At 35.8% G+C, this 22,701-nt stretch overlaps 1 protein-coding gene across 2 annotated transcripts in view; it reads left to right on the top strand.

The window, feature by feature from the left end:
* The first annotated feature begins 248 nt into the window (after positions 1-248).
* LOC116250068 (CMP-sialic acid transporter 3-like) overlaps positions 249-22,701 on the top strand; it is a 31,019-nt gene continuing 8,566 nt past the window's right edge. Inside the window, exons 1-10 of one of the 2 annotated variants that reach the window (XM_050076680.1) lie at positions 249-752; positions 5,456-5,638; positions 7,077-7,349; positions 7,755-7,871; positions 8,994-9,050; positions 11,788-11,865; positions 12,066-12,110; positions 16,910-16,969; positions 18,157-18,279; positions 18,900-18,977. In XM_050076680.1, coding sequence (XP_049932637.1) covers positions 7,182-7,349; positions 7,755-7,871; positions 8,994-9,050; positions 11,788-11,865; positions 12,066-12,110; positions 16,910-16,969; positions 18,157-18,279; positions 18,900-18,977 — 726 coding nt within the window. In that variant the 5' untranslated portion in view covers positions 249-752; positions 5,456-5,638; positions 7,077-7,181. The remainder of the gene's footprint in view (positions 753-5,455; positions 5,639-7,076; positions 7,350-7,754; positions 7,872-8,993; positions 9,051-11,787; positions 11,866-12,065; positions 12,111-16,909; positions 16,970-18,156; positions 18,280-18,899; positions 18,978-22,701) is intronic. The other variant, XM_031623433.2, reaches the window with a different exon arrangement.

Consider the following 22,701-nt stretch of genomic DNA (forward strand, 5'->3'; position numbering starts at 1 on the left):
CGCCTCATCACACCTAACAACATTGGATTTGCTACTAATGGCAGGAAATAATTTAACACTTAAGACAATGATTTTGATATATTTGAAACCAGCAATTTGAGGTTAAACAAAGGCAGGGTTTCACTTCTTTCAGAAAAGGATAACTTTTGTATTGCAGAATTAGGAATTGGTCTGGAATTGGTGGGTTTTCAGGGAAATATGGGGGGGTTCAAGGAAGAGGACGCCGGTGCGCATGAACGGGGGGGAGAGTGGCGCCAATATAAGTACGCGCCCCCGCTGCCCCCACCTATGCATATTCTTCGGATAATTCGCGCTATATTTTTTTTTTCCTCACTTCCTTCTTCCGACAGAGAAGAAGAAGAAGAAACAGTCAACACCTCTGTTGTTTGTGCTATAGGGCTGCGAAGGAAAATCGAGATCCGCCCGCAGAGTTTTCAAGAACAGACGGAATTCTAAGGATTCCTTGAACCACCGATTGCGATCGCCGTTTCTTTTCCCGCGCAGCGGTTCCTTTTCCTTGTCTGATTCTCGAAACTTCGTCGTCTTTCTGTCGAGCATTTCGCGAGCGGCCTATTGCTGGTGGTTCTGGTGGGTTTTTGGTTCGGTCGAGCTCTCGAGCGGTTAAGATCAGGTGACTTTTCGGTGATCTTTGTATCCAGGCGGAATCGGGAGGGATCGTTTTAGCTTCTGGCTCCTTAGGATAACTTCGTTGGCCAAAATGATGGTGTGATCATCGTTTGGTTACTGATCAGGTGTTTATATTTTACTTTTGCTTCCATCATAAAACATATTGATGCCTTCATCGATTTACGAACTTTTGGTTGCAATTTGTATTCTCCTTCTTGGCACTAGTAATTGAAGATTTTGATTTGACATCAACAGGGCTGTTCTTTATTCTTCACTTTTGCTTGCTTTTCTTGTAACTATTGTGGATATATTGCCTTTTCTTTTTAATGAATATTCTTCTGGTAGTTATGCGCCTTTGTTGTAATCGGTTTGGTTTGTAACTTATTCAACATTTGCGACTAGTTTAAGAGTTGTAACATGCAACTTTGGTCTCGTTGACATGCAAATTGTATGTGGGAATGAATTTTTGTTCATTATCTCTTACTAAGAGGTTTACATGATGCATTTTGTATACTTTCTATATCATCTGGCATGTTTTTTTTTTTTAGCAACTTTTCACAAATGGGCCATGTCTATTTTTTTTATTTCTCCATTTCTATCCTACATTTGCTACTTTTTCTGTTACATATCGTGAAATGTACATTCCGAGTAGTAAAATTACTTCCATTCAAATGTATATTCTTTTGCTTGCTGGAGACCCTTATAGACTATATTTCCTTGCTTTTGCTTTATCTGAATAACTTAACACTTAACAAACTACTTTACATTTTACAAGCATTTAGATGGAAAAAGGTGATATACTGTTGCTTGGGTATTTTGACATCGCATCCTTCAAGGCCCGTGCACCTTTTCTTTATTGTCATTGAAAGAAAGAAGAATTTCTACATTGTTTTTGAACCAGCTGTGGTATTAGTGGCATACATTTATGCTGATTCACATTCCAAAGAAGTTAAATGATTGACTGAGTGTGCAATCTCGTGAAAATGAAATTTTTGCTTCAGCAAGATATCAAATACGTAACAACTTGACCGACTGTCACACCTTGCTTGGGCTTGCGGCTTGGTGGATCTCAGCCTTCCCTTTAGCAGCATTGGTTTAAACCTCAAAAAGGTTAAGGATTAGGACAACCAATCACTCAAGTAACCTCTTTATAAGTCATTGAAGAACTTTCATAATCTTCAATATGAGACTAAACTTGTTCGAATGAGACATAACAATCCACCCTTCTTAAGGCACATGTGTCTATAGGTGTAGGACTACCGGCCCGAGTGTTAAACCGGTTTTGGTACCATCGGAACAACCCAACCCACTGCCACACCAGGTTTGAACTCCTGGTTTGATGGATCCCAACTGACCCTTATCATTTTCGGTTCCAGCCCCGAAAAGGATGAAAGCCAACTCAATCCATCTCTTAAGTAACTTTTTTATAAATCCTTAAAGATCTCTCACAATGTTCAATACGGGACTGAATTTCTCAAAGTGGGGCATTAGAAAATACATCAATAAAGAATAATCTATTTAGTTACTATCAAACATGTTTTATATATTAGGAAAAGTTTAAATACAAGAACATTTGTATACTATATAGGATGAAAAAGAATGAAAGCTACATCACCACAGGTGAAAGTTTAAAAGCTGCAATTGTCTTCTAAGTTTTTGTTTTGATTTTTATTTTGAATCTTGTCACTTCTCGTATGCCAAATTTGTAAAGTGTAAAGAAGAAAAAGCATATGAGACAGAGCTATCAATTTCTAACTAATTCAAATAATATATAGGACACTCATTTAAACCTGTTCAGCGAAAAGGAAAAAATTGCAAAGATTTACTTAGCACATAGCCCATTGTCACTTGGATAAGGAGAGATATGATCATCAAATGGTTGAGATATCCTGTAACATCCAGCTTCTTGGCATCAGAAACAATTTATGAATTACAGTTTTAGCCCTAGAAGTTCCTAAACCCTATTATGTTTTTGGCCGCGCCCAAGGTCGATATGAAGCTGGGCGGGTGATTGACTACACAAAGTTTTATCTAACATTGATGAATCATAATACATAATTAGTTTCATCACGTGGTTTACAGATTGCTTAGACCGGCAAAGTTGAGATTTAGCGGCTTGAACTAAGTTGCGAGTTTAAACAAATGACTTAAGTTAATCAAGTTTTGTTTGATTCTTTGAATACATGTTCATGCGTACATATATGTTATTTAGTTGTATCTGATTTTGGAATCACGTGCCACACTCATATAGGGAACTCGAGCTGTGTTGATGATACATGCTCGATGTTGAGTTCCAAGAGTGAGTTGTTTAACGATTTGTGCTTTAGCTCTGAGATGAGCACAATTGAGAATGTAAGCCGGGTAGTGATGATACATGTGAAAGTATGCTCATACATTGAATTGTTCGAGTATGATGGTTGTTTATTTACTTTAGTTTATGCAATGTTTGCTCATGGCCTGAGTTATCATTTTGATGTGGGCAACAACCTAGGTTAGTTTTATATTTTCAGGTTGATGGTATAAGGGAAAGCCCGAGAGTGGCCCAATAACCGGAAATGAAAAGTTAGAGTTCAGTATCCAAGTTGATGGTATAAGGGAAAGTCCGAGAGCTGCCCAGTATACCGGAAATGAAAAGTCTGAGATTGACACATGTTGCGACTATCAAGAGTCGAACCCAACTGTAAAATATAAAAAGGGTTTGGGGACCCGTGAGTGGAACCTTCTTGAATGTGGGGATTGATAAAGTTCTCCTTCCCGGGGCTACTTAGAGGAGCTCATCCCCATCATGAGGCAGCGAGAGTGGGATGCTGTTACTACAATAACGCAGTTGAGCTCAACGAATGTGGAGTCACGGCAGTGGTTACCCCAAATTATGCAAATATTCTCAGCTATGTCACATGAGTGTGGGGTGCGGGTGTCGGAGCGGCACATCCCAAAAAATTTAGGTGCGATGGTGCGGCGAAGGTGTTTTATTATTATTATTATTATTAATTTATTATATATATAATAGAATAAGCATGTGTATATTATTATTACAATTTAGTTATTAATGTATATAACATACTTGCATAATTGTATTGCATAGTAAAATATCATAACAACATATATTATTATATATAGTAATTTAGTAATATGTCTAACATAAAACATAAAAACTTGATAGAATCATAGAAGAACAAATTGACAATTTGAAATTAAAACTTCAAAAGAACAACACTAACCACAGTCGGTCGGCTACGTAATGCATATATAAAAAAGTTTATATTATATATTATAAGTTTATAGCATGATAATATATCATTATATCAGTTGCAAAGTATATATGCACGACTGCATATGTACACAATTGACAATATATATTTGTTAGTTGAACTTTGAAATTTTTATGGTTAAGCCTGGGCACCGGGCCGGGCCGCCGCCGGGTACCCGGTACCCGGCCCGACTCGGTCCCGGGCCCGGGCCTTGCTTTTATAGTAGTCGGCCCGTTAGTTACCGGGCTCGGCCCGGCCCGATAACTAACGGGCCGGGCGCGGGCCAGCCGCTTTGATCGGCGGCGGCCCGCGAAGCCCGTTGTTTTTTTTTTTTTAAAATGAACTTCGTTACTCGTTAGGGACCTAGGGTTAAATAAAAATGAACTTGAGCTTAGAGAGTTAGGGTTTACTTTTCGACCTTCCGTCGTCACCGTCGCCCGTCGAGACTCGAGAGATTGCATTTGCGGCATTGCCTCCTCTTCGCCCATCGGCTGCTCCTCCGGTCGTCGCCTTCGCCATCGGCTGCCTTCTCCGGTGACCGTGTGCCGGCTGCCGTGAAGGTCTTCAGTCTGTAAACTATCAATGTGCCTATAAAAGAACTTGATACTCCATGGTGTTTCATCATCTGAAGCTGTAAATTGTGTTGTCTCCTGCATTCGTTGTGTCTGAGTTTTTTCAATAACGGGCCGGGCCGAAGCCCATCTCAGCCCGCCCGGCCCATTATTAATCGGGCTGGGCCGGGCCTCGGGCCTTGACCGAAGCCCGAGGCCCGATATGACTTGGGCCCGGCCCGATGCCCAGCCTTATTTATGGTAGATTCAAGAACAACTGAACAAACATCTAAAATAAAATGCTAAAATGTATACAATAATAATACCAAAAAATAGGACATATTTAGACCGGATGCGGGTTGACTGCACCCGACTCGAGTTTGACGCGAGTCAGGTGCGTGTCAGAAATGGACAAACCGACAAATATAGTCTGATGCCGTTGACCGCATCAAACTCGCGTTGACTGGGTTCGGGTGCGAGTTGGAGCCGTACAAATCTTCCATGCACTCTCGGCTCGACGCGACTTGGGTGCGGCAGTAAAATAGAAGAGTCCGTGTGACTTAGATTCCCGGTGACTTAGTGTTTGAGACCATAAGCTGCACAGCGGTCTGCCTTAAATGCTCTGACAAAATGGGTGGCATTATATGATCTTACTCAAACAGGTGCGTGTGTATGCATCATTGAAAATCATGCTATTGTGAATTGCTTGTCTATCTATTTATTTATTTGTTTAATTCCTTTTACTGCTATTACTGATGTGATCAGTTAACTATGTGACTCAAATTGAGTTTGCTTTGTTGGAATGCTGTTGAAATCGACAAACCAAACTTAGTGACCCCTTTGAACTACGCTTTGAGTATTATCACCTGGAGTGAATTTGTTTCCAGCGATGATACTCACTCATTATTATTTTAACAATCAATACAATACATAAACTCTACACTCAAATGATATACCAAAGATCTGGTTATAATTTTCATTGTACTCAGTGGTTGTGCTGATACTATGACTATCTTCCTTCATTAGGTCTCACTATGTAATAGATGATGCTCGTTGATTGGGTGGCTGAAAGGATGGGGGATTGCTGGGAAGTAATGCGACAATGTCATATACATTTCTCCTATGCACTTTTGTTTGTACATAGTTGTACAACTTTATAGTGCTTGAGACCAAGGCTTGAGAGCCGCGACTCTCCAACATATATATAAAGTAAGGTTTTTATTAATAGGCGTTTTTCATTAGCAACATTAACTGCTAGGACAGATCGTGCTGTGCATTAATTACGGAGGCAAGTTATCTATACGCAATAGACAGATCGGGCCTACATCAACTATATAGGTGTGTGATTGTTCTGCTTCCGCTGCACAAACAAAAGAAAAATACTCTGTATCTATTTTCCTTTCGTGTTTAGTTGTGTATGACATGGAGTGTTACATATCCACTATAAATTCCCCACTAAAATAACTTAATACAATCACTCAAACTCGAGCAAGCAAGCTCTCACAGTGTACACAAAAGCACCCAATAAATAAATAAATAAATAAATAATATATATATATATATATATATATATATATATATTTTGTTTGTATTCTCAAACATGTTCAATGAGCATAAAACTGAATGAAGGACCGATTCCTCAATATATTAAATCTCTTTGAAAATGAGGTATTCACTCACAGGTGATCTTTGATACTAGACTAGTTGTAGCAGATTGATAATTTGCACTTAGGTGTTTGTGGATCAGTTGCATCCTGTAACCTGGAGGTTCAGATTGCTGATCCAATATGTGGCCAATATGATCTGATATGAGATAAGCTGATATTTTAATAAAAAGCTAGTTAAAAATTACTTTAATGAAATCACTTCTGTGTTTTGGATAATTGTTTTCTAGCTTGTAGACATCACTTCTATGTCACATGGACATATAAAAAGGGTGGCTGTGGCCACACCGTCATTTCAAGACGCAGGTTCAGATATGTTTAAAACTTAAAAGTTAAAACCATGTTAGGTGTGGTCAACCATCCATGTGTCTTGCACCTTTTTGTCCAATTTCGGAATAAGTGGCTTTAACTGATCAATATTGTTCTTTTTTCTAAACCTTTTAATTTTTTTTGTATTTTCTTTTATGCTGTCAATTGTTTTATCCTTTAATCACAAATGTTTTTATGGTATGTTGTTTCAATATATTGACTATTTGTTGCAATGATAAATACATAAATACACACACACACACACACACACACAAAGACACAGACTCCCGGGTATATCTCACAGTCATATATATATATATATATATATAGATAAAATATATGTATGTATATATATAGCAATGTCCCCACGGCCAAGTTGTTTGAATTATTTGGCACCTGTTCTGCACCTGCATTGGCACCTGTGCAACATAGCATTATTTTTGTGTGGCTTGCTGTGACTGGTACTTGTTTCTGTCTTGTCTTTTCACACCCTTTTGTTCTGAAGAATAATTTTTCTTTCATGAATGGAAGAGAAGGTGAGATTTGTTCCAAAGAATAATGTTTGATACTTAATTTTGGTCATTTTTTGTTTTCTCCTATTTTGAGAAACCCTTTTCTTTTTTTGTAAAAGTTTGATTTTTATGAGTTTCTATAATTTTTGTATGATTTTGCAGATTCAGGGCCATGATTATGATTATTCATACTTCTGGTGGAGAATTTTCATATATAGCTACTTGACGTAGTTTGGTGCTAACTTTCTGAAGGGCCAATTTGTCATAATGAATGGGGTTGTGGAGTGCAGTGTTTGTCACTCCAAATTGGGCGTTCCCCCAACTACTAGGACCATTTCAAGGGCATATGACAATCATAGAAGCAAATTATCATCAAAATCTCGAACCCTCAATGTTCTGTTGGTTGTGGGCGACTGTATCTTGGTTGGCCTACAGGTAATATGTTAGGTTATAATATTATGTTAGGCAGTATCTATAAATTTTAGTTTATGTGGAACTTATTATGGTAATCAAGTATATTTGTGTTTTGAACTTTTCAAGCTTTTGAAAATCTAGTCAAACAATAACATTTCAATATGGAAAACCATTGAGCACGAATTTTACATGTACATTGCAGCTAGTTTTGGAAAATTTAGTTTTTTGATGTTTTTTTTAATTTTCTTAGTTATTTGGAGAAAAAATCAGTAATTCAGAATCTTCTGAGATTAGACTTTGTTGCATGGTCATTTTGGTGACAATGGTTATACTCTTCCTATTTGTTACATGAATTGCCTATTCATTTGATTCTGAGAATCTGATAGCATTCTTGGAGTTTGTTCCGACGTTTTGTCTTTATTGCAGCCTGTTTTAGTCTTTATGTCCAAGGTCGATGGGCGCTTCAAGTTTAGTCCTATAAGTGTGAACTTCTTGACGGAAGTTACCAAAGTTCTTTTTGCCATTATTATGCTCTTAATCCAGGTACTTCTCATTCTGTTATTCATTGTCATGCTTTTCATTTGTTCTCTTGAAACTTTTAATGCAACCTGAAAAAATGGATATTGGACAGATTTGTGTTCTTGTTATTCGTAGAACATGGTGAGCCACTTGATGTTTGATACCACCAAAAAGTGTACAAATGATTCTTTTTTTCTCTCTAAATTTTGGTTGCTGTAGTGAAGCATTTGCTGTATAAGCCAAGAGATTACCAAACTACAATTTAAGGATTTCAGTGTGAAGATAGTATAGATGCTCTTTAGCAGTTTGCAGCACTGTCACCAATTTCAGCCATATTTTCAAAACATTGCTTAAAGGAGACAAAACAAATGAAACCAAAAAGGAAATTTGTTTTGGGATATCTTGAAAATATTGCCAAATTAAAATATCAGACTTTTTCAATAGATCTTCATAACATTTTCAGAAATCATTCTTAAAAAAATATTTTATGTATTTTTGTTTATTTTGACATTTTAATGATTATTTTGGATTTTTAAGTACAAACTACAAATTAATAGCATATGCTATACATTATTTTCATTTCTCATCTTCACTTACTATTATTCTTGCTTTTATCAATTTCTACAATTTATGGTTGTCATGCTATCCTTTTTAGTGCAGATCAATTTAGATGTTAGAATGCCTCACATTGACAGGTGTGCTTTTGTGGAATGCACAACTGCAATTATATGACGGTCTATGTCACCATATGTAGAGGCATGGGTGCTGATGTCATAGCAACAACAGATCTCATAGATCATGCCATGGGCATGCATGCATGCATAGAAGCACATGGATGAACGAAGAACAATTTAGTGTTATGCTAAATGCTCTTTTTGGACTTTGTCACAGTTGACCATGTCTAGAATTAGAACAAAATAGTCAGGTTGATTTTGTCTGCAGGTCGACTGCAGCTGTCACTTCTTGACCCACACCTAGTCATGTTGGTGCAGAATCCACATCCATGTTTGTGCTGCAATCTGTAGACATGGCTGATCTAATATTTTTGAAAAGTCTATTTCACAATGTGAGATAGATGCTAGGCTTTTGTATTTTGACAAATTTGCACTTGGAAGATGTACATTACTAATCACATTGTTGCTGCAGGCTAGGCACCAGAAAGTGGGAGAGACGCCTCTGCTTTCAATCTCTACCTTTGTCCAAGTTAGTATGCCTATGTTCCACAATGCATTTCCATTGTAATAGTTGATTCAACTCTTATGCAGGCTTTACATTCAATTTGCAATTCTTTCTTACCATCTTTCAGTATATCAATTACATCATTCCTTGTAGTTCTGTTCTTAGTTAATAATTTGTTCTAAATCATTGATCATCATTATTGGGGATATGTTGCTTTTTTTTCACACCTACTTTTGTGGGTAGGTTGGGGCGCGGTGTGTGTGTGTGTGTGGGGGGGGGGGGTGGTGTTGGAATGGAGGAAGGTGTTACTTTAGTTTCACCTTTTTTTGCCTTTCCTCTTGGCAAATTTAAGGTCTTGTTCTCTTTTTTCCTGATGATGATTGAAATCACCAAGATTTCTGGACATGTGATGCTTGTCATCCACGAGGTACATGTTTAATGGGAGGGTGTACCATTCTTTCCTTCCACAATCATGTTTGTTAGGGATGAGAAGCATTTTGTTTTACAAGCTGCAAAATTTGTTTGGAGATAGCAACTCATCCCACGATCTTTGTACTTAGGTAATAATCACTAATTAATCTAGTTCATTTTCAACACATGATTGGCAAAGTGATATCCGATCGAGTCGATTGCACATGGCCCATGGTACCAGAGATATTATATAAAAAAGACAATTCTTTTCAATTATCTTAGTGTTAGTTAGCGATCGTGGCTTGGTGAATCCTTTTCTGCGTGATGAACTGTTCTCACCAAGCCTACATTTTGTTTCTAGGTATTCTTTACCTACCACTTATGTCGGTTTCAGGTACAAGTACCCTTTTGTTAAAGGTTGTTTGGACTTTTCATGGGGGTGGGGTATGAGTTACTTCAGCATTGTAGCACGTGATACTTGGACATTGTTTCAAGACATTTCCTGTACCCCTTCTTGCCCTAAAAAAAAAAAGGTCAGCTTACACCCTTGAACTTGAACCGATTGGGCCAACCTAGCTCCTCAATCCCTTGGGACCAACAAGGGATGCTTCAGGAATTGTAACCTATTGTTCGTTGATTACATATTTCAGCCTGATCTTAGCCCTGACTCAAGGTTCCCTACCTTCAAAGATCAAGTTGATTTGATGCCATGACAATGACTGTCAGTAATGCTCATGAAACAACAAGCCCATGTAGCCCAGTAGCTTGATTTGATCGAGACCAAATTGCTCTGAGCCAATACAAATGGTTGTAAATTGGTGATCAATATGATTTTAAAGATGCTTGAAGTTTGAAGGTGCATAAATTTTCCATAAAGCTAGGTGAACTTGTTAGAAAGCAGCCAATAAACACTGCTTCCCTTGACAGGGACACACGCCTCTCCACACTCAATTATTACTGTTTCTTTGGATAAAGTTGCATCCAAAATTGAAGAACAAGCAACAATGAAAAACAGGGGTAAAGTCCTGTCGTTTTGAAAAAACACCAATTCAGATGATTCAATTCCCTACCCTTTGAGAAAAGTATAAGCAGCATAGAAGAAATTGCAGTTCTCTGGGGTTGCAACTGCAACCTGCTACCCATTCAAGGAACCCAGTGGAAAATGTGTTGGAACTGGAAACTGGAAGATTGTGACTCCCTTGCAACTGTCTGCAATTGAAAAGTGGGAAATGTAGAGAAGAACAACTTTCCCGAGATTTTTCATATATGATTAGTTCAAAAACTAATTCTTCATTTATCTTGTCATTTTCCATATCTTCTTTTTAGCTTTTCATTGTATTTTGTATTCTTGCAATAATATAACTATAAAATATATTTTGTCAGTATATTCAAAATTATTACAATATCTTCCCATTTTCAAAATTTTCTTTAGTTTTCAACATTATTTTATATTTGTGTGTGTGTGTGTGTGTGTATATACACACATAAGAGGGCGAACATGAAAATAAGGAAACATATCCCACTTCCGACTTTTATAAGGGTTGTTAGTCTTACTTTCTAAAGCTGATCCTACTTAAAAATGAGTAAGAAAGCCAAATGTATGCATGGGCCCAAACCACTGACTTGTTGACCCAGTCAGACCTTTTATGCCTGGGGCTAGTTGCCACACCACTGAGTAGTTGGTGGTTTGTCAAACAAGCACATAAAAACCCATATGAACAAACAAGTCTGAATACCGCCACAAAACCTGACCTAAATCTAAGAACCAAAAGATAGCTAAGAAGTTGAAAATGATGGAGAAATTGTTGGGAGAAGAGGAGGTTGATGCAGAAAAAACTGTGGCCAAAAAAGAAAAAAACTAGGGTTCTCATTTTTTACTTCAAGGCTTTATAGAGCTTATAAGTTAAATAGGCGAATATACGTATGCGCTACATCCTCCAACAGGAGTACCTTGTGGTGAACCCAAAGAAAAAGAAAATGGAAGCTTGCATTGCTGTACAAAATGTTCTTATCTAGCTTACGTGCTGATCAAACTTCACAAGTTGGATGTATTCTTGTAGTCCGAATGTGTTGATTTTGTTTCATGAAAATGATATTTTCTTGTTGTTTCGTTATTTTAAATGAGATTTCCTTTTGATTTTTCTTTAAAATATTTATTAAATGTTTGTCCCACTTTATTTTAAGGCATCTCTTCAAGAATTCAATGCTTTAGTACAGGCTATGGAATGTCTGCACTGTTGTTAACTTAAATTTCTTAAATTTCTTAAATTTCTTATGTGTATTTGAGATTCCTTTACAGGGTTATGGTGGTCTCTTACTGATTATAGGAAATCTGCATGTTCCATTTTAGGCAGCTCGTAACAATGTGCTCTTTGCTGTACCAGCCCTTCTCTATGCCATCAATAACTATCTAAAATTCATAATGCAGGTTTGTACAATTTCTATTATACGAAATCACAAATTCATAATCTATTCAGTGCATTCTTATCCTTCAAATTTGGTTCCTATAGATTCAGTAAAGTAAAAGTAAACAAATTCATAGTGCATAGCTGTACAATCATTGACAATCTCTGCATCATTTATCCTATTTTTCTTTCACTTATTTAGGTGTTGCGCTGTTGTTTGCAGCTGTATTTTAACCCTGCCACTGTGAAGATGCTCAGCAATCTCAAGGTAGACTTTCATGTACTCTGATTTAAACTTGGGTTTCTTTATCATTATGTGCTTTTCCTGCATTTTAAAATTCTTGTTGTATTATAATAGGATATATGTTGAGAAACCAGATAGCATATTCAATTTTTCTATATATCGGGGCATATGAAACTGTACCTTTAATAACTTATAGTGTTTGGAATATATGTAGGAAAATGGAATAGTGACTTTGGCTATCCAGAGTACCTAACTCACTGATGAGGGCTGTCCAGTCCATCGTGATGGATGGAGAAAAAGGTGATGAATGTTTTCATCATCTAATATTGGTTTACACATTTTTCTCCTTGTTTTTCTCTCAACAATCCATCATCAAAACTTCCCTTTAGAACTTTTTTCTTTACAAAAACTACCCCTTTAAAAAGGAAATGGAGCACGTGCAGGTTAAAATTTTAATTTTTTTTCAAAAAATGCCAAGACTGCCCCTGTTTGACTGCAGGTTTAAACAGTGATGAAAAAACGTGATAAAATTGAGTTTTTATTTTGAAAATATTGCGGTACTTTGCTGTTTTTCCGTTTTTCTTGTTTTTATCATAACTAATGCGATATTTTCAAATATATCACGACATTTCTGGCAATGCTATATATATATATATATATATATATATATAAAAGAATTGAAATCAGTTGGCTGCATTGTTGCATGAGTGCGGGGTGCGGCATATCCCAAAAAATGTGGGTGCGGGGGTGCAGTGAGGTGTGTATATATATATAATTAGAATGCTTGTTTCTTAGTCATCTTTTTAACTTTTATTACTGTACATAAAGAAAAAGAGGGGGAGAAAGAGAAGTAAAAAAAGAATAGAAAATATTTTTGAACATGCGTTAGAAAGGGTGTTGTTGGGGACCTGGGGTCTGTGTCAGAGCTGGACATGCATCCACACCAGCACCAGCATCGTGTCGACACAGGTGCTGCCCCTTTTTTTGAAGAGTCCATGTGACATAGGTTGGCTAGCTCTGACTTAAGCCTGGGCATCAAACCGGCCTGGCCTGGCCCGGCCCGATAAGGAGTCGGGCTTGGGCCGGCCTGACACCTGAAACCTGGGCCTGGCCCGATACCTAAAACCTGAGCCTGAGCTTGGCCTGATTAAATTAAAAATATATATTTTTAATATAAAATAATGTATAAATATAGTTAATCATAATAAAATATTATAATTATATATAAAAATTAATAAAATATTTATTAAAAAAAATTATCGGGCCGAACCGGGCTTAATCGGGCCCACCGGGGCCGGCCTGGTAACTTATTGGGCTGGCCTCATGCCATTTTTTTGGGTTCAAGTCATGTCGGGTACCGAGTACCCGTCGGATACCCAACCTGATGCCCAACCTTACTTTGACTGGGTGGTTATTTTTTTATTTTGTGTTGCAACAAAAAGTGCATTTGCAACAACCATTTGTTTAAACATGGTCTTTAGCGGCAGAATGTACTTTGTGATTATTTTTAGTGGCACAAAATAAATCCAACCATAGAGGCGGCCAATTGCTTTCAATTTTCTTATATATATATATATATATATATATATATATATATATATATATATATACATACTTAGTGTGCATGTATGTATATATAATTGTCCAGAAACGACAAAATTTACAATTAACAAGCTAATATTCTATAATGATTCAATGGAAAAGAAAGTAAATTAATTGATGTAACTTTTGGAAATTCGTTAGACCCATATAGTGAGTCATAATAGTGTAATCAGTAATGAACCCATAGCCACAAATATCATTCTTGGGGTTTTATCTGCAAGATTTTTCTTGAGTATTTATCGACAAAGTCATTTTTCTGGGAAAATCTCGGAGTTTTTTAAAAAAATAAAAAATCAAATAGGTAAAAATACAAGAAATGAAAAACTAATAAGTATTGTATTACATTTAGGAATTAGGAGGTTATGTTAAATACCTAAAACAAGAGGAAATAAAACAATGAAACAAAGGTTGAAAAAAAAAAAACAGAAATTGAAGTAAAAAATAAATGAAAAAGGGGAAAAAATCTCGATAAAATTGTGACAAATTCATTTTAACGTTTTTTTCAACATATCACAATATTACCGTTTTTTATCGATTTCTGTATTTTTCTCATTAATATCGTGATATTTTCGAAAATATTGCGATATTTGTGGCTATGAATGAACCAATATTGCATAATATTGTACAATATGGTGCCATTCATGCAAAATGGCGTGCTACTGCCAATATCACATGGCACACTGTAGAAATTCAAGGGGACCTGAATCTCTTTCCTTCAGATTTTAGGTTTAAAAACACCTTTGAGCACAACTCTTAGACACCCTCAGAGTTGTGGGGAAGTTTTTTCTGTTTTAAGGAGGAAAACATCAAATCTGAGGCGAAATTTGTGAGTGAAAGATCGACTTTGCATTGATAAAGAGGACTTCTTTATGTGTGGGAACTTGTTTCGCATGAACGGTATAAAATTTGTATTTATTAGCATATATTTCTACCTCTTGAAAATACTTTTGTTTCTAATGTAGATTTTTACTTAAAAAATATTGTAAATATTTTCTCTCTTTTTAATAGTTTGCTTTAGGTTTGAGCATGGCTGCATTGGCTAGAAGTCATGATGATCTTGTACATCAATATTGTTGGGTGGACATGTTTAAGTGAACCATAACAAGCCTTTTGTGGCAAATGTATAAAGGGTGGATTCCACAGGTCCGTTTATATGTGATTGGATATCAAGATGGTACTTCATGTTTTGTATTGTCATGAATTTGCATGACAATGCTCTACGTAAAAAGTTGTAAACAAATTACTTATGAGATCAGGGTGTTTACTCAAGGCACAAGGTTTGCAATTGACAACCCCAATCTGCATCCTCGAAATACTGTTTCTTTGAACATCTAGATGATAGTCCTTGATTTGGATGATAAGAATGTCACAACCATAGTCACCAAAGACCTGTCTTTTTCGAAAAAGACCTCATAAAAACCTTAAAAAAATGGAAACGGAAAAAACCCATCTTTTTCCCCTTTTTTGAACAAAAAAAAAACTTCACAACAAATTTTTTGCTTTTTTATAGTTTTTTTATACTATTTTTCTCATTATTTTTACGTTATTTTTGCTTTAAAGTTTAAACCTTAAGTTAAATAATTTATCTTTATTTTTATTGTTACTAAAGCATCATTTTTATTTTTCTATCAATTTACTTTTTTATGTTTTTTTGTTAGTTTTTTTATTTATTTTACTTTTTCCTAATTTTTAGGATTTTTTATTTTCTAAAAAATGGGTGGTTTTTCCTGAGATTTTCCCAAGATTTTAAGTTTTGCCGAAATAGCCGAAAATAAGTTCACTGTTTAAAACCCATTTACCATATTTGTGACTATGGTACAACCGTACAATACTAACGTCAATAACACATACAATCCCAATCTGCGTCATTGAAATACCGTTTCTTATTTTGAACATCTAGATGACTGTCTAGGTTGATATGATAGTCCTTGGTTTTGGAGATGGGAGTGTCACAACACTGACATCAATATAATCAATTGTACAACCAACACATCTAGAGGAACTTAGTGGAACATGAGAACCTAGTGAAATATGAGAACCTAGCAGAGCAGAAAAACCTAATGGAGCGATCCAGTCTTTGTTGCAGATAGATATTCATTGTTACTTAGATTAGTCTCAGCTTCTAAGGGCTTCGTTATTAGGGATTTGATTTTTAGAATTATGTACTTGACTACTCTCAATTTATGGTTCAAGTTGATTTGATGAACACATTTTGTTTAATTGAAATGAAAATTATTGTTTACTAAAGTGGTGTTTTATATTTGGCAGCACTTGTTACTTTTTCATATTACTTATGCAATTCATGTTTTGCAGGAGCATTTTTCTTATTTATAATGATGCTTTTGTAATTTTTTCATGAGTTTTTGATATTTAAAAATTGCAATTTTTTATGTTACATGTTATATTACTCTATGTTATGTACTAAATTATTTGCCTGGCCTGTACACGTTACGTTACTTTACAACATTGGTTAAAGCTCCATGGTCTCCTCATGCTCTAGGTAGTGTACATTTGGGCCTTGTGGAAAGTGATGCGCACCAGGCTCCTGGTATCCTTCAATTTGAATGCCTCACGGTTGCCTGTCTAGCTAGGTACGTGGAGCCTTCATCATGCCCATCTAGCAGCCTTTTAACCTGGAAATTTGGAACTAATCAAATATGAAAAAAATAGGCATGTTGGCCTGAGATGACCTTGAATTGGGTCTTCTGGTTTCCAAACGTGTGAAGGTTAATGTTATCATGGCCAACATTTGCACCTAATCCATCAGTTGTGCTCTGTTGGGAACCTGTCATTATCTTTGACAGCTAACTGGGGCTCCTTAGGAATGGCTATTATGTGTTATATCTGACATCCAATGGAAGGCTCAACTGTTTGATTTAACAGTGTATCCCTGGCTCATGAAATTTAGAATCCTAATGGTCCTTTTGAGTTCAGTAGACTAAGATATCAAATATCCGAGAGATTTAAGTGAGTAGTTTGCTTTACAAGTTATGTTCAATGAGGGTAAGGAGCCAAATAGATCCAGGTGTTTGCAGCCTGCGCTATGCATGATACTTTGTCCAGTTAAATCATATATTCTGTCAGAGCTATATTCAAACAAGATACCAGTTTACCTATTGCATCCATGGTTTAGCTATGCACTTTCCATTTGGATATCCTGTAGAGTCTATACGCCATCTTGATTACTGGCAACTGATCTTGTTTAACTTTTTTTCTCCCAGGTTTTGGTCATTGCCGTCCTTCTGAAAATTATAATGAAGCGGAGGTTCTCTGTGATTCAGGTTTGGATTTTGGTAATAGTTTCAGAATCAATGAGTTAATAATTAGTCACAAGGATAACATTATCCTGCATGCTTAGTCTAGAAAACGTCAAACACCATTTACTGCACAAACACTAGTGTCATCCAACTTCAATGTCAGCTGCAGTGTGCATGGATTGCATGAGGTTTGGACATGAAGTATCTAGGTTTAGGACATGATAGTTGACATCTCCTCATGTAGTGTCCTGGTTGAGACACATAACATCTGAGAGTTGGATATGAAATTCTTACCTGGGGGAACTATGTAGTCGTTAGGACACTTTTAAGCAGAAGGTGCTAGTTGAGGAGAGACTTGAAAAACTTGTGGGGAAACAATGTTGAGTCACATTAGTGCAAGCACTGACACATATACTGATAGCCAGGTGCGTGTGTCTAGTTCTTCAAGAGCTATTGTGCATGGCTCCTCATGTTTCATATTCATGTCCAATATCAATGTTATTGTTGGTGAACAAGTTACTTAGGCACCATTGGAAGATGAAAATTGTTGGGCGGGAAAGTGATGAAGAAGCTGTTAAAATATAATACTCCTTTTGCAGATTTAAGGCTTTAATCATTTAAATTTTTGGAATATTGGGATCTCCTAATTCCTGAACCTAGCAACTTTTTGGTAGATATTAAACCTGGATGAAACAGATATATGGTAATATTGGTGCTTATTAGAATACATGCCTGGGTGACATGCTTGGGCATCCAGAACTTACTGCCCTTATCGTTCTTGCTGTTGTTTTTCAGATTGATTATTTTATGTTCTAAATAGTTTTTCTTTTTTTGCTTTTCTTGCCATAACTACACAATCCTATTGGTTAAAGTGGGTATATGCATATGCCAAACTTCATCGATCACTTGAATTATAATTTTAGGGTTTCGCTTGATTATATTGTTGTGCTTACATGGAAAAACTATGGTAAACATTCCAAAGTTTTGAATGATTTTTTTTTAAACCAAATTGATTATCTACTATACATGAAAATTCTTTTCCTTAAAAGCTAAAATTCAAAAATATGCTGCTGCAATTGGTTTCCCTATTTTTATTACTAATGTTATATAAACTTTGACGTTGCTGCCTATGTTCATGACACTTGAAAATGCCTTTAACGCTCATGCATTCTGCTTTTCTTCCCTTAACTATGATGATTGTTTTGAAACAGTGGGAGGCTCTTGCTCTCTTGCTTATTGGGATCTCTGTCAACCAGCTTCGGTCGCTTCCAGAGGGTACCACTGCATTGGGACTACCAGTTGCTACTGGTGCATATTTATGCACAGCGATTTTTGTAAGTGACCCCTCACAAGGCTTTTAGCTGCATCAGTTGTTGCAAGAGAGAATAATAACAGTAATAATATTATTCTTTTCCCACCTTATTTAATAAATCATATCTACTACAGCTGTGACATGGTTGCCATGCAGGTTTTTCTTCCTGTGTAAAATCATTGAAATATGGGGTTTGTATGCAGCATTGGTTGGTCAACTCTGTTTTATGTGTTGTTTCATCTTTCTTTTTTTTGGGTCCTCCTTTAGATTGTTGCACCTTATGGATTAGAAGGGTTTGGTTGCTGTAGGTAAGGTTTCAAGTAAAAGCAGGTTTTTCTTATTCATTGGTGTTTCTCAGTAAGGTTTTTCTTGATGATTCTTTTTGGATTACTTTTCTGAGACAAAAATTTTAGATAATTTATAACTAAAAAAACATAAAAAATAATAGTTAAATTTATCCACTTGTATCTAGGAATAAGAATTTCTTATATTATGATAATATCACAGTATTTTCTGTAGCCAAGATTTTGGAATTATCATGGTATTTATTCTTCAATTTCTGCAGACTTTTTTTTTGGGTAAATATCAGTAATACCTTGTGGCTATGGCTATATTATATTTGTTTACCTTGAGTGCTGACAGGTTACAGTTCCATCTTTGGCTTCTGTCTACAATGAATATGCAATGAAGAGCCAATTTGATACAAGTATCTACCTCCAGGTTTGCACATGCTCCAAATGATCATTGTAAATCATATCAGGTCAACTGGGATAGCACCATTTAATGGTTAATCACGAACATTTTGTCTCTGAGAATAATCAGTTTCCTTCTTGCTGCTTCTGGGGAAGAGTTGTCAGAATTTATTTGAAAACTTTCACTTATTTCTAGATATAGCTTTGTTATCTTCTCGGACTTTTCTGAAATTGAAGCTGTAGTTTGTCTTTGGCATCTCAAAGTATGTATTTAGCTGGTTCCAAATAATTTTCAAATATCAGTAATCATAAAATAATGATATCTAGGAATGGTTTGCTCTTTTCTCACAATTTTAACTGCTTAATTTCTCCCTGCTATTGGGATTCTTCTTTGCATAAAAGAAGCAATGTTCTTGTAATTGCACTTACTGCTGAGTACTATTATCATACAAATTTGTGTAGGGAACACTCAAGCTGCCTATGCTGTTATTATGCCTGGAATTGGTACACATTCTGGTTATATATAGGTGAAGTGGCCAAGTAATATGAAAACTTATTGGAGCTTTAAAACCAGAGGAACATTGAAGTCCATCATTATCAAATGTGGGTAAATGAAAGCAAACGTCCAAGAAATAGATACAAAATAACCAAATGAAAATTTCAGCGTGCAAAATAAAAGAGCAAAGCAACAGATATAATTTTATGATATGCCTACATTCATGGGTGAAGGACGAACAAGCTTCCACTATCAATAAAAATAGAAGGGGCTTAGATGGTAATCTAACAAAGCCTCGAGAACCAAATGAAGTTGTATGCTGAACTTCCATTTGATTCATAGAGACAATGATAAGTCAGTGAGTTGATTTGATAGCTTGTCTGAGTCAGGCCATACCAGAAGCATGCAAACACACAGACACATGCAGAGGGAGAGAGAGAGAGAGAGAGAGAGAGAGAGAGAGAGAGAGAGAGAGAGAGAGAGAGAGAGAGGATGTGATGAGTTTGAACAACGTAGCTGGTGGATGGCCAGCGCAGGTGACCTTTGCAGAGCACACAATGTGGGGAATGGGTGAGGACCTAAACCCTCCCTTGTCAACCTTCCATCTTAGCCTCCCTCAGCTTCTGAGGGTTTTTTATTGGTGAATGGACCAGTTCAACAAAAAATGCCTAGTCGTGAAGGTGGTGCTAGATACCTGATATTGAAACATATTATCACAAATCATATCATACTAGACTTGGGTGATCCTGAGCAGCTTGGTGATTCTGCAATCTGCAGGAGGATACCTGAGTCCAGTAAACTTGTGCAAATGTGGGTCAAATGTTGATTCATGACCCAGTTCCTAGATGATCTGAGGCGACTCATCAGAATTTCCACTATGGTCCCAATGCTCAAGCACAAATGCTTCACCAGAGGTGTTCCATGTCCAAAGGCCAAAGAAATAATTTTGTATGTTATTGAAAATGCCTCAGTATAAGCATGAGAGAACGAAAAAGAAAAATAAAGAAAATAAAATATAAGAATAAGAAAATTAATATTATACCCAATATACACACACCTAGACGCATACACATTTATATACATATTTTAAGCTTTTAGCATTGTCCATCAAACAGAGAGTACTGTGACCAGAAGTTTGCCAAGAAGGAAATGCGATCTAGGTGAACAAAGCACTCTTGGTAAATACATCTGCTAGTTGATATTCTAAGGAGACACGTGAAAGATTGTTGTGACAAATATTGCCCTTGAGTTTTCATATGCAAAGCTCTTTTAGGGCATTAGTTTGTGAAGTTTGTTTTTCTTGACAAATATCAAAAATTCACGATCAGAATAATAATATCTGCACTTGAAATCTTAAGTAATAAAGTTGTGCCAGGAAAACAAGATATAAAATGATATTATATCATAATCATGTTAAATTTACTGAACATGTTTTGGTGCTTGCTTGAAGCCATATATAGTATCATTTGAGGCAAAAAAAAAAAAACTTTACTTTGAAGGAGTTCTCATTTCTACTGGTACATCAATACAGGCCTCTTTATTTAAATTTCCATTAGTGAAGGCATGCACCAGTGTGAAAATATTCCCTCTCTTTGTTGAGACAACAATAAGGCATCTAAGAATGGTTATTCTAGCTACAAAGTTAAAATGAAAAGGTCCCATCATAATCAATGTCATATTTTTGGGTGCCTTTCGTAACTAATAATGTTTTATATTTTTCAAGAGAGCTATCAGTTTTCATTTTAATCGTGCATATTTATTTACATCCAGTGACCTTGTCATGAAGGCAGGTTTTGTATTTTTCATGCTCTAGTTCTATTGAGGGCTTCAAGTTCCTTGCCCATAGCTTCTTCCTGTTCAAAGATACTCTCAACTTCTTCACAGATTGTTGGCTTAAAATAAGAGTTAGCTAGGTAAAAAAGTTTCATATGGGGCAAACCTACTAGGAGTCTTCCTAATCATATCTGGACTTTGAGCTTAGATTCACTAGTTTGAGAACTTTGGCTAGGTTCAGTTTATTGGAAATCTTACCAAGTACTTTGAGGGACATTTATATTCCTATCAGTAAGCCATAGGTTCCTATGATGTTCCCTTTAAGCTAGATCAGTTCATGATTCGAGAGTTAAGTCATTTCTTTTTTCTTGCTCTTTCACATATTAATTGTCACAATAACTATCATCATTTCTCATGATTTGAGAGTTAAGTCATTTCTATTTTCTTTCTCTTGAACATATTAGTCATCACAATAACTATCATTATTCATAAATGAATCAAACAAGAAAAGACAATTGATGTCATCATGAGGTGCTAATTTTTAAAATCTGTTTTCATGTTTTCGGAGAGTTACATTTTTAGCTGCATGTACTTTATCATTCTTAGCATGATAACATCCAAACCCTTTTTCGGGTTTCAGAAAACCAAGACAAACACAAGCAATAGCTTTTCACAATGTTCTAAAATGCATGATGTCATTGACGTGACATGTATTAGTCTGACCATAAGCATATGACATCACTTAAAAGAGCGTACATTTATTTTTTCCTAAATTTAGTGAATACAAAAAATAGAAAAAATCCAAAAATACGAGGAATAAGAAAAATACCATTCCTAATGAAAAAAAAATATCATTCATAAACATAACAAAGTAATGAATTAGCAGTTCTCAATTTCTGATCCAAGATGGCATGTTTCATTAGTTTAAACTTTAATATAAGACTTTAGACATCAGGAAAGAAACTTGTTTGTTAAGTACAAAATATGAATAACAAATTATCATTCATCATCTTCTGATTCTTCTCCTTTGAATTCTGTCATCCCCAACATACAAGCTCCTCGTCATCCTCTTCTTATGATGATAATTAATTTTTCATCTTCCTCTTGGGATATAGCAGCAAGTTCTTCCATCCATGTATCTGATACATCAATGTGCTCCAAGCTTGTAGGATTTATTTGTTTTCTAGCTCTCCTGTTGATGTTTTCTCTAGTTCCCTGAACAAGTGAAAAAATAATGAACACATATGAAATAGTTATATAATATATATTAGTATATTAACTTATAACTGTATATTAGTTTATTACTCGTTTCTCAATCACATATTAATTAAACATAAACAACATCATTTTATCTTTCATATTCAAATATGTTCCCTCTCCTTGATGTGAATTTGTTGAAAAGCATTCAAACCCCTTTTTAATCTGCTTGCCTTGCATGTCTGATTGGAAGTTTTAATTGCAAAAGCTTAAGCAGTTCTCCCAT

This window comes from Nymphaea colorata, chromosome 3 (genome assembly GCF_008831285.2).
Source record: "Nymphaea colorata isolate Beijing-Zhang1983 chromosome 3, ASM883128v2, whole genome shotgun sequence".
NCBI classification, from domain to species: Eukaryota; Viridiplantae; Streptophyta; class Magnoliopsida; order Nymphaeales; family Nymphaeaceae; genus Nymphaea; species Nymphaea colorata.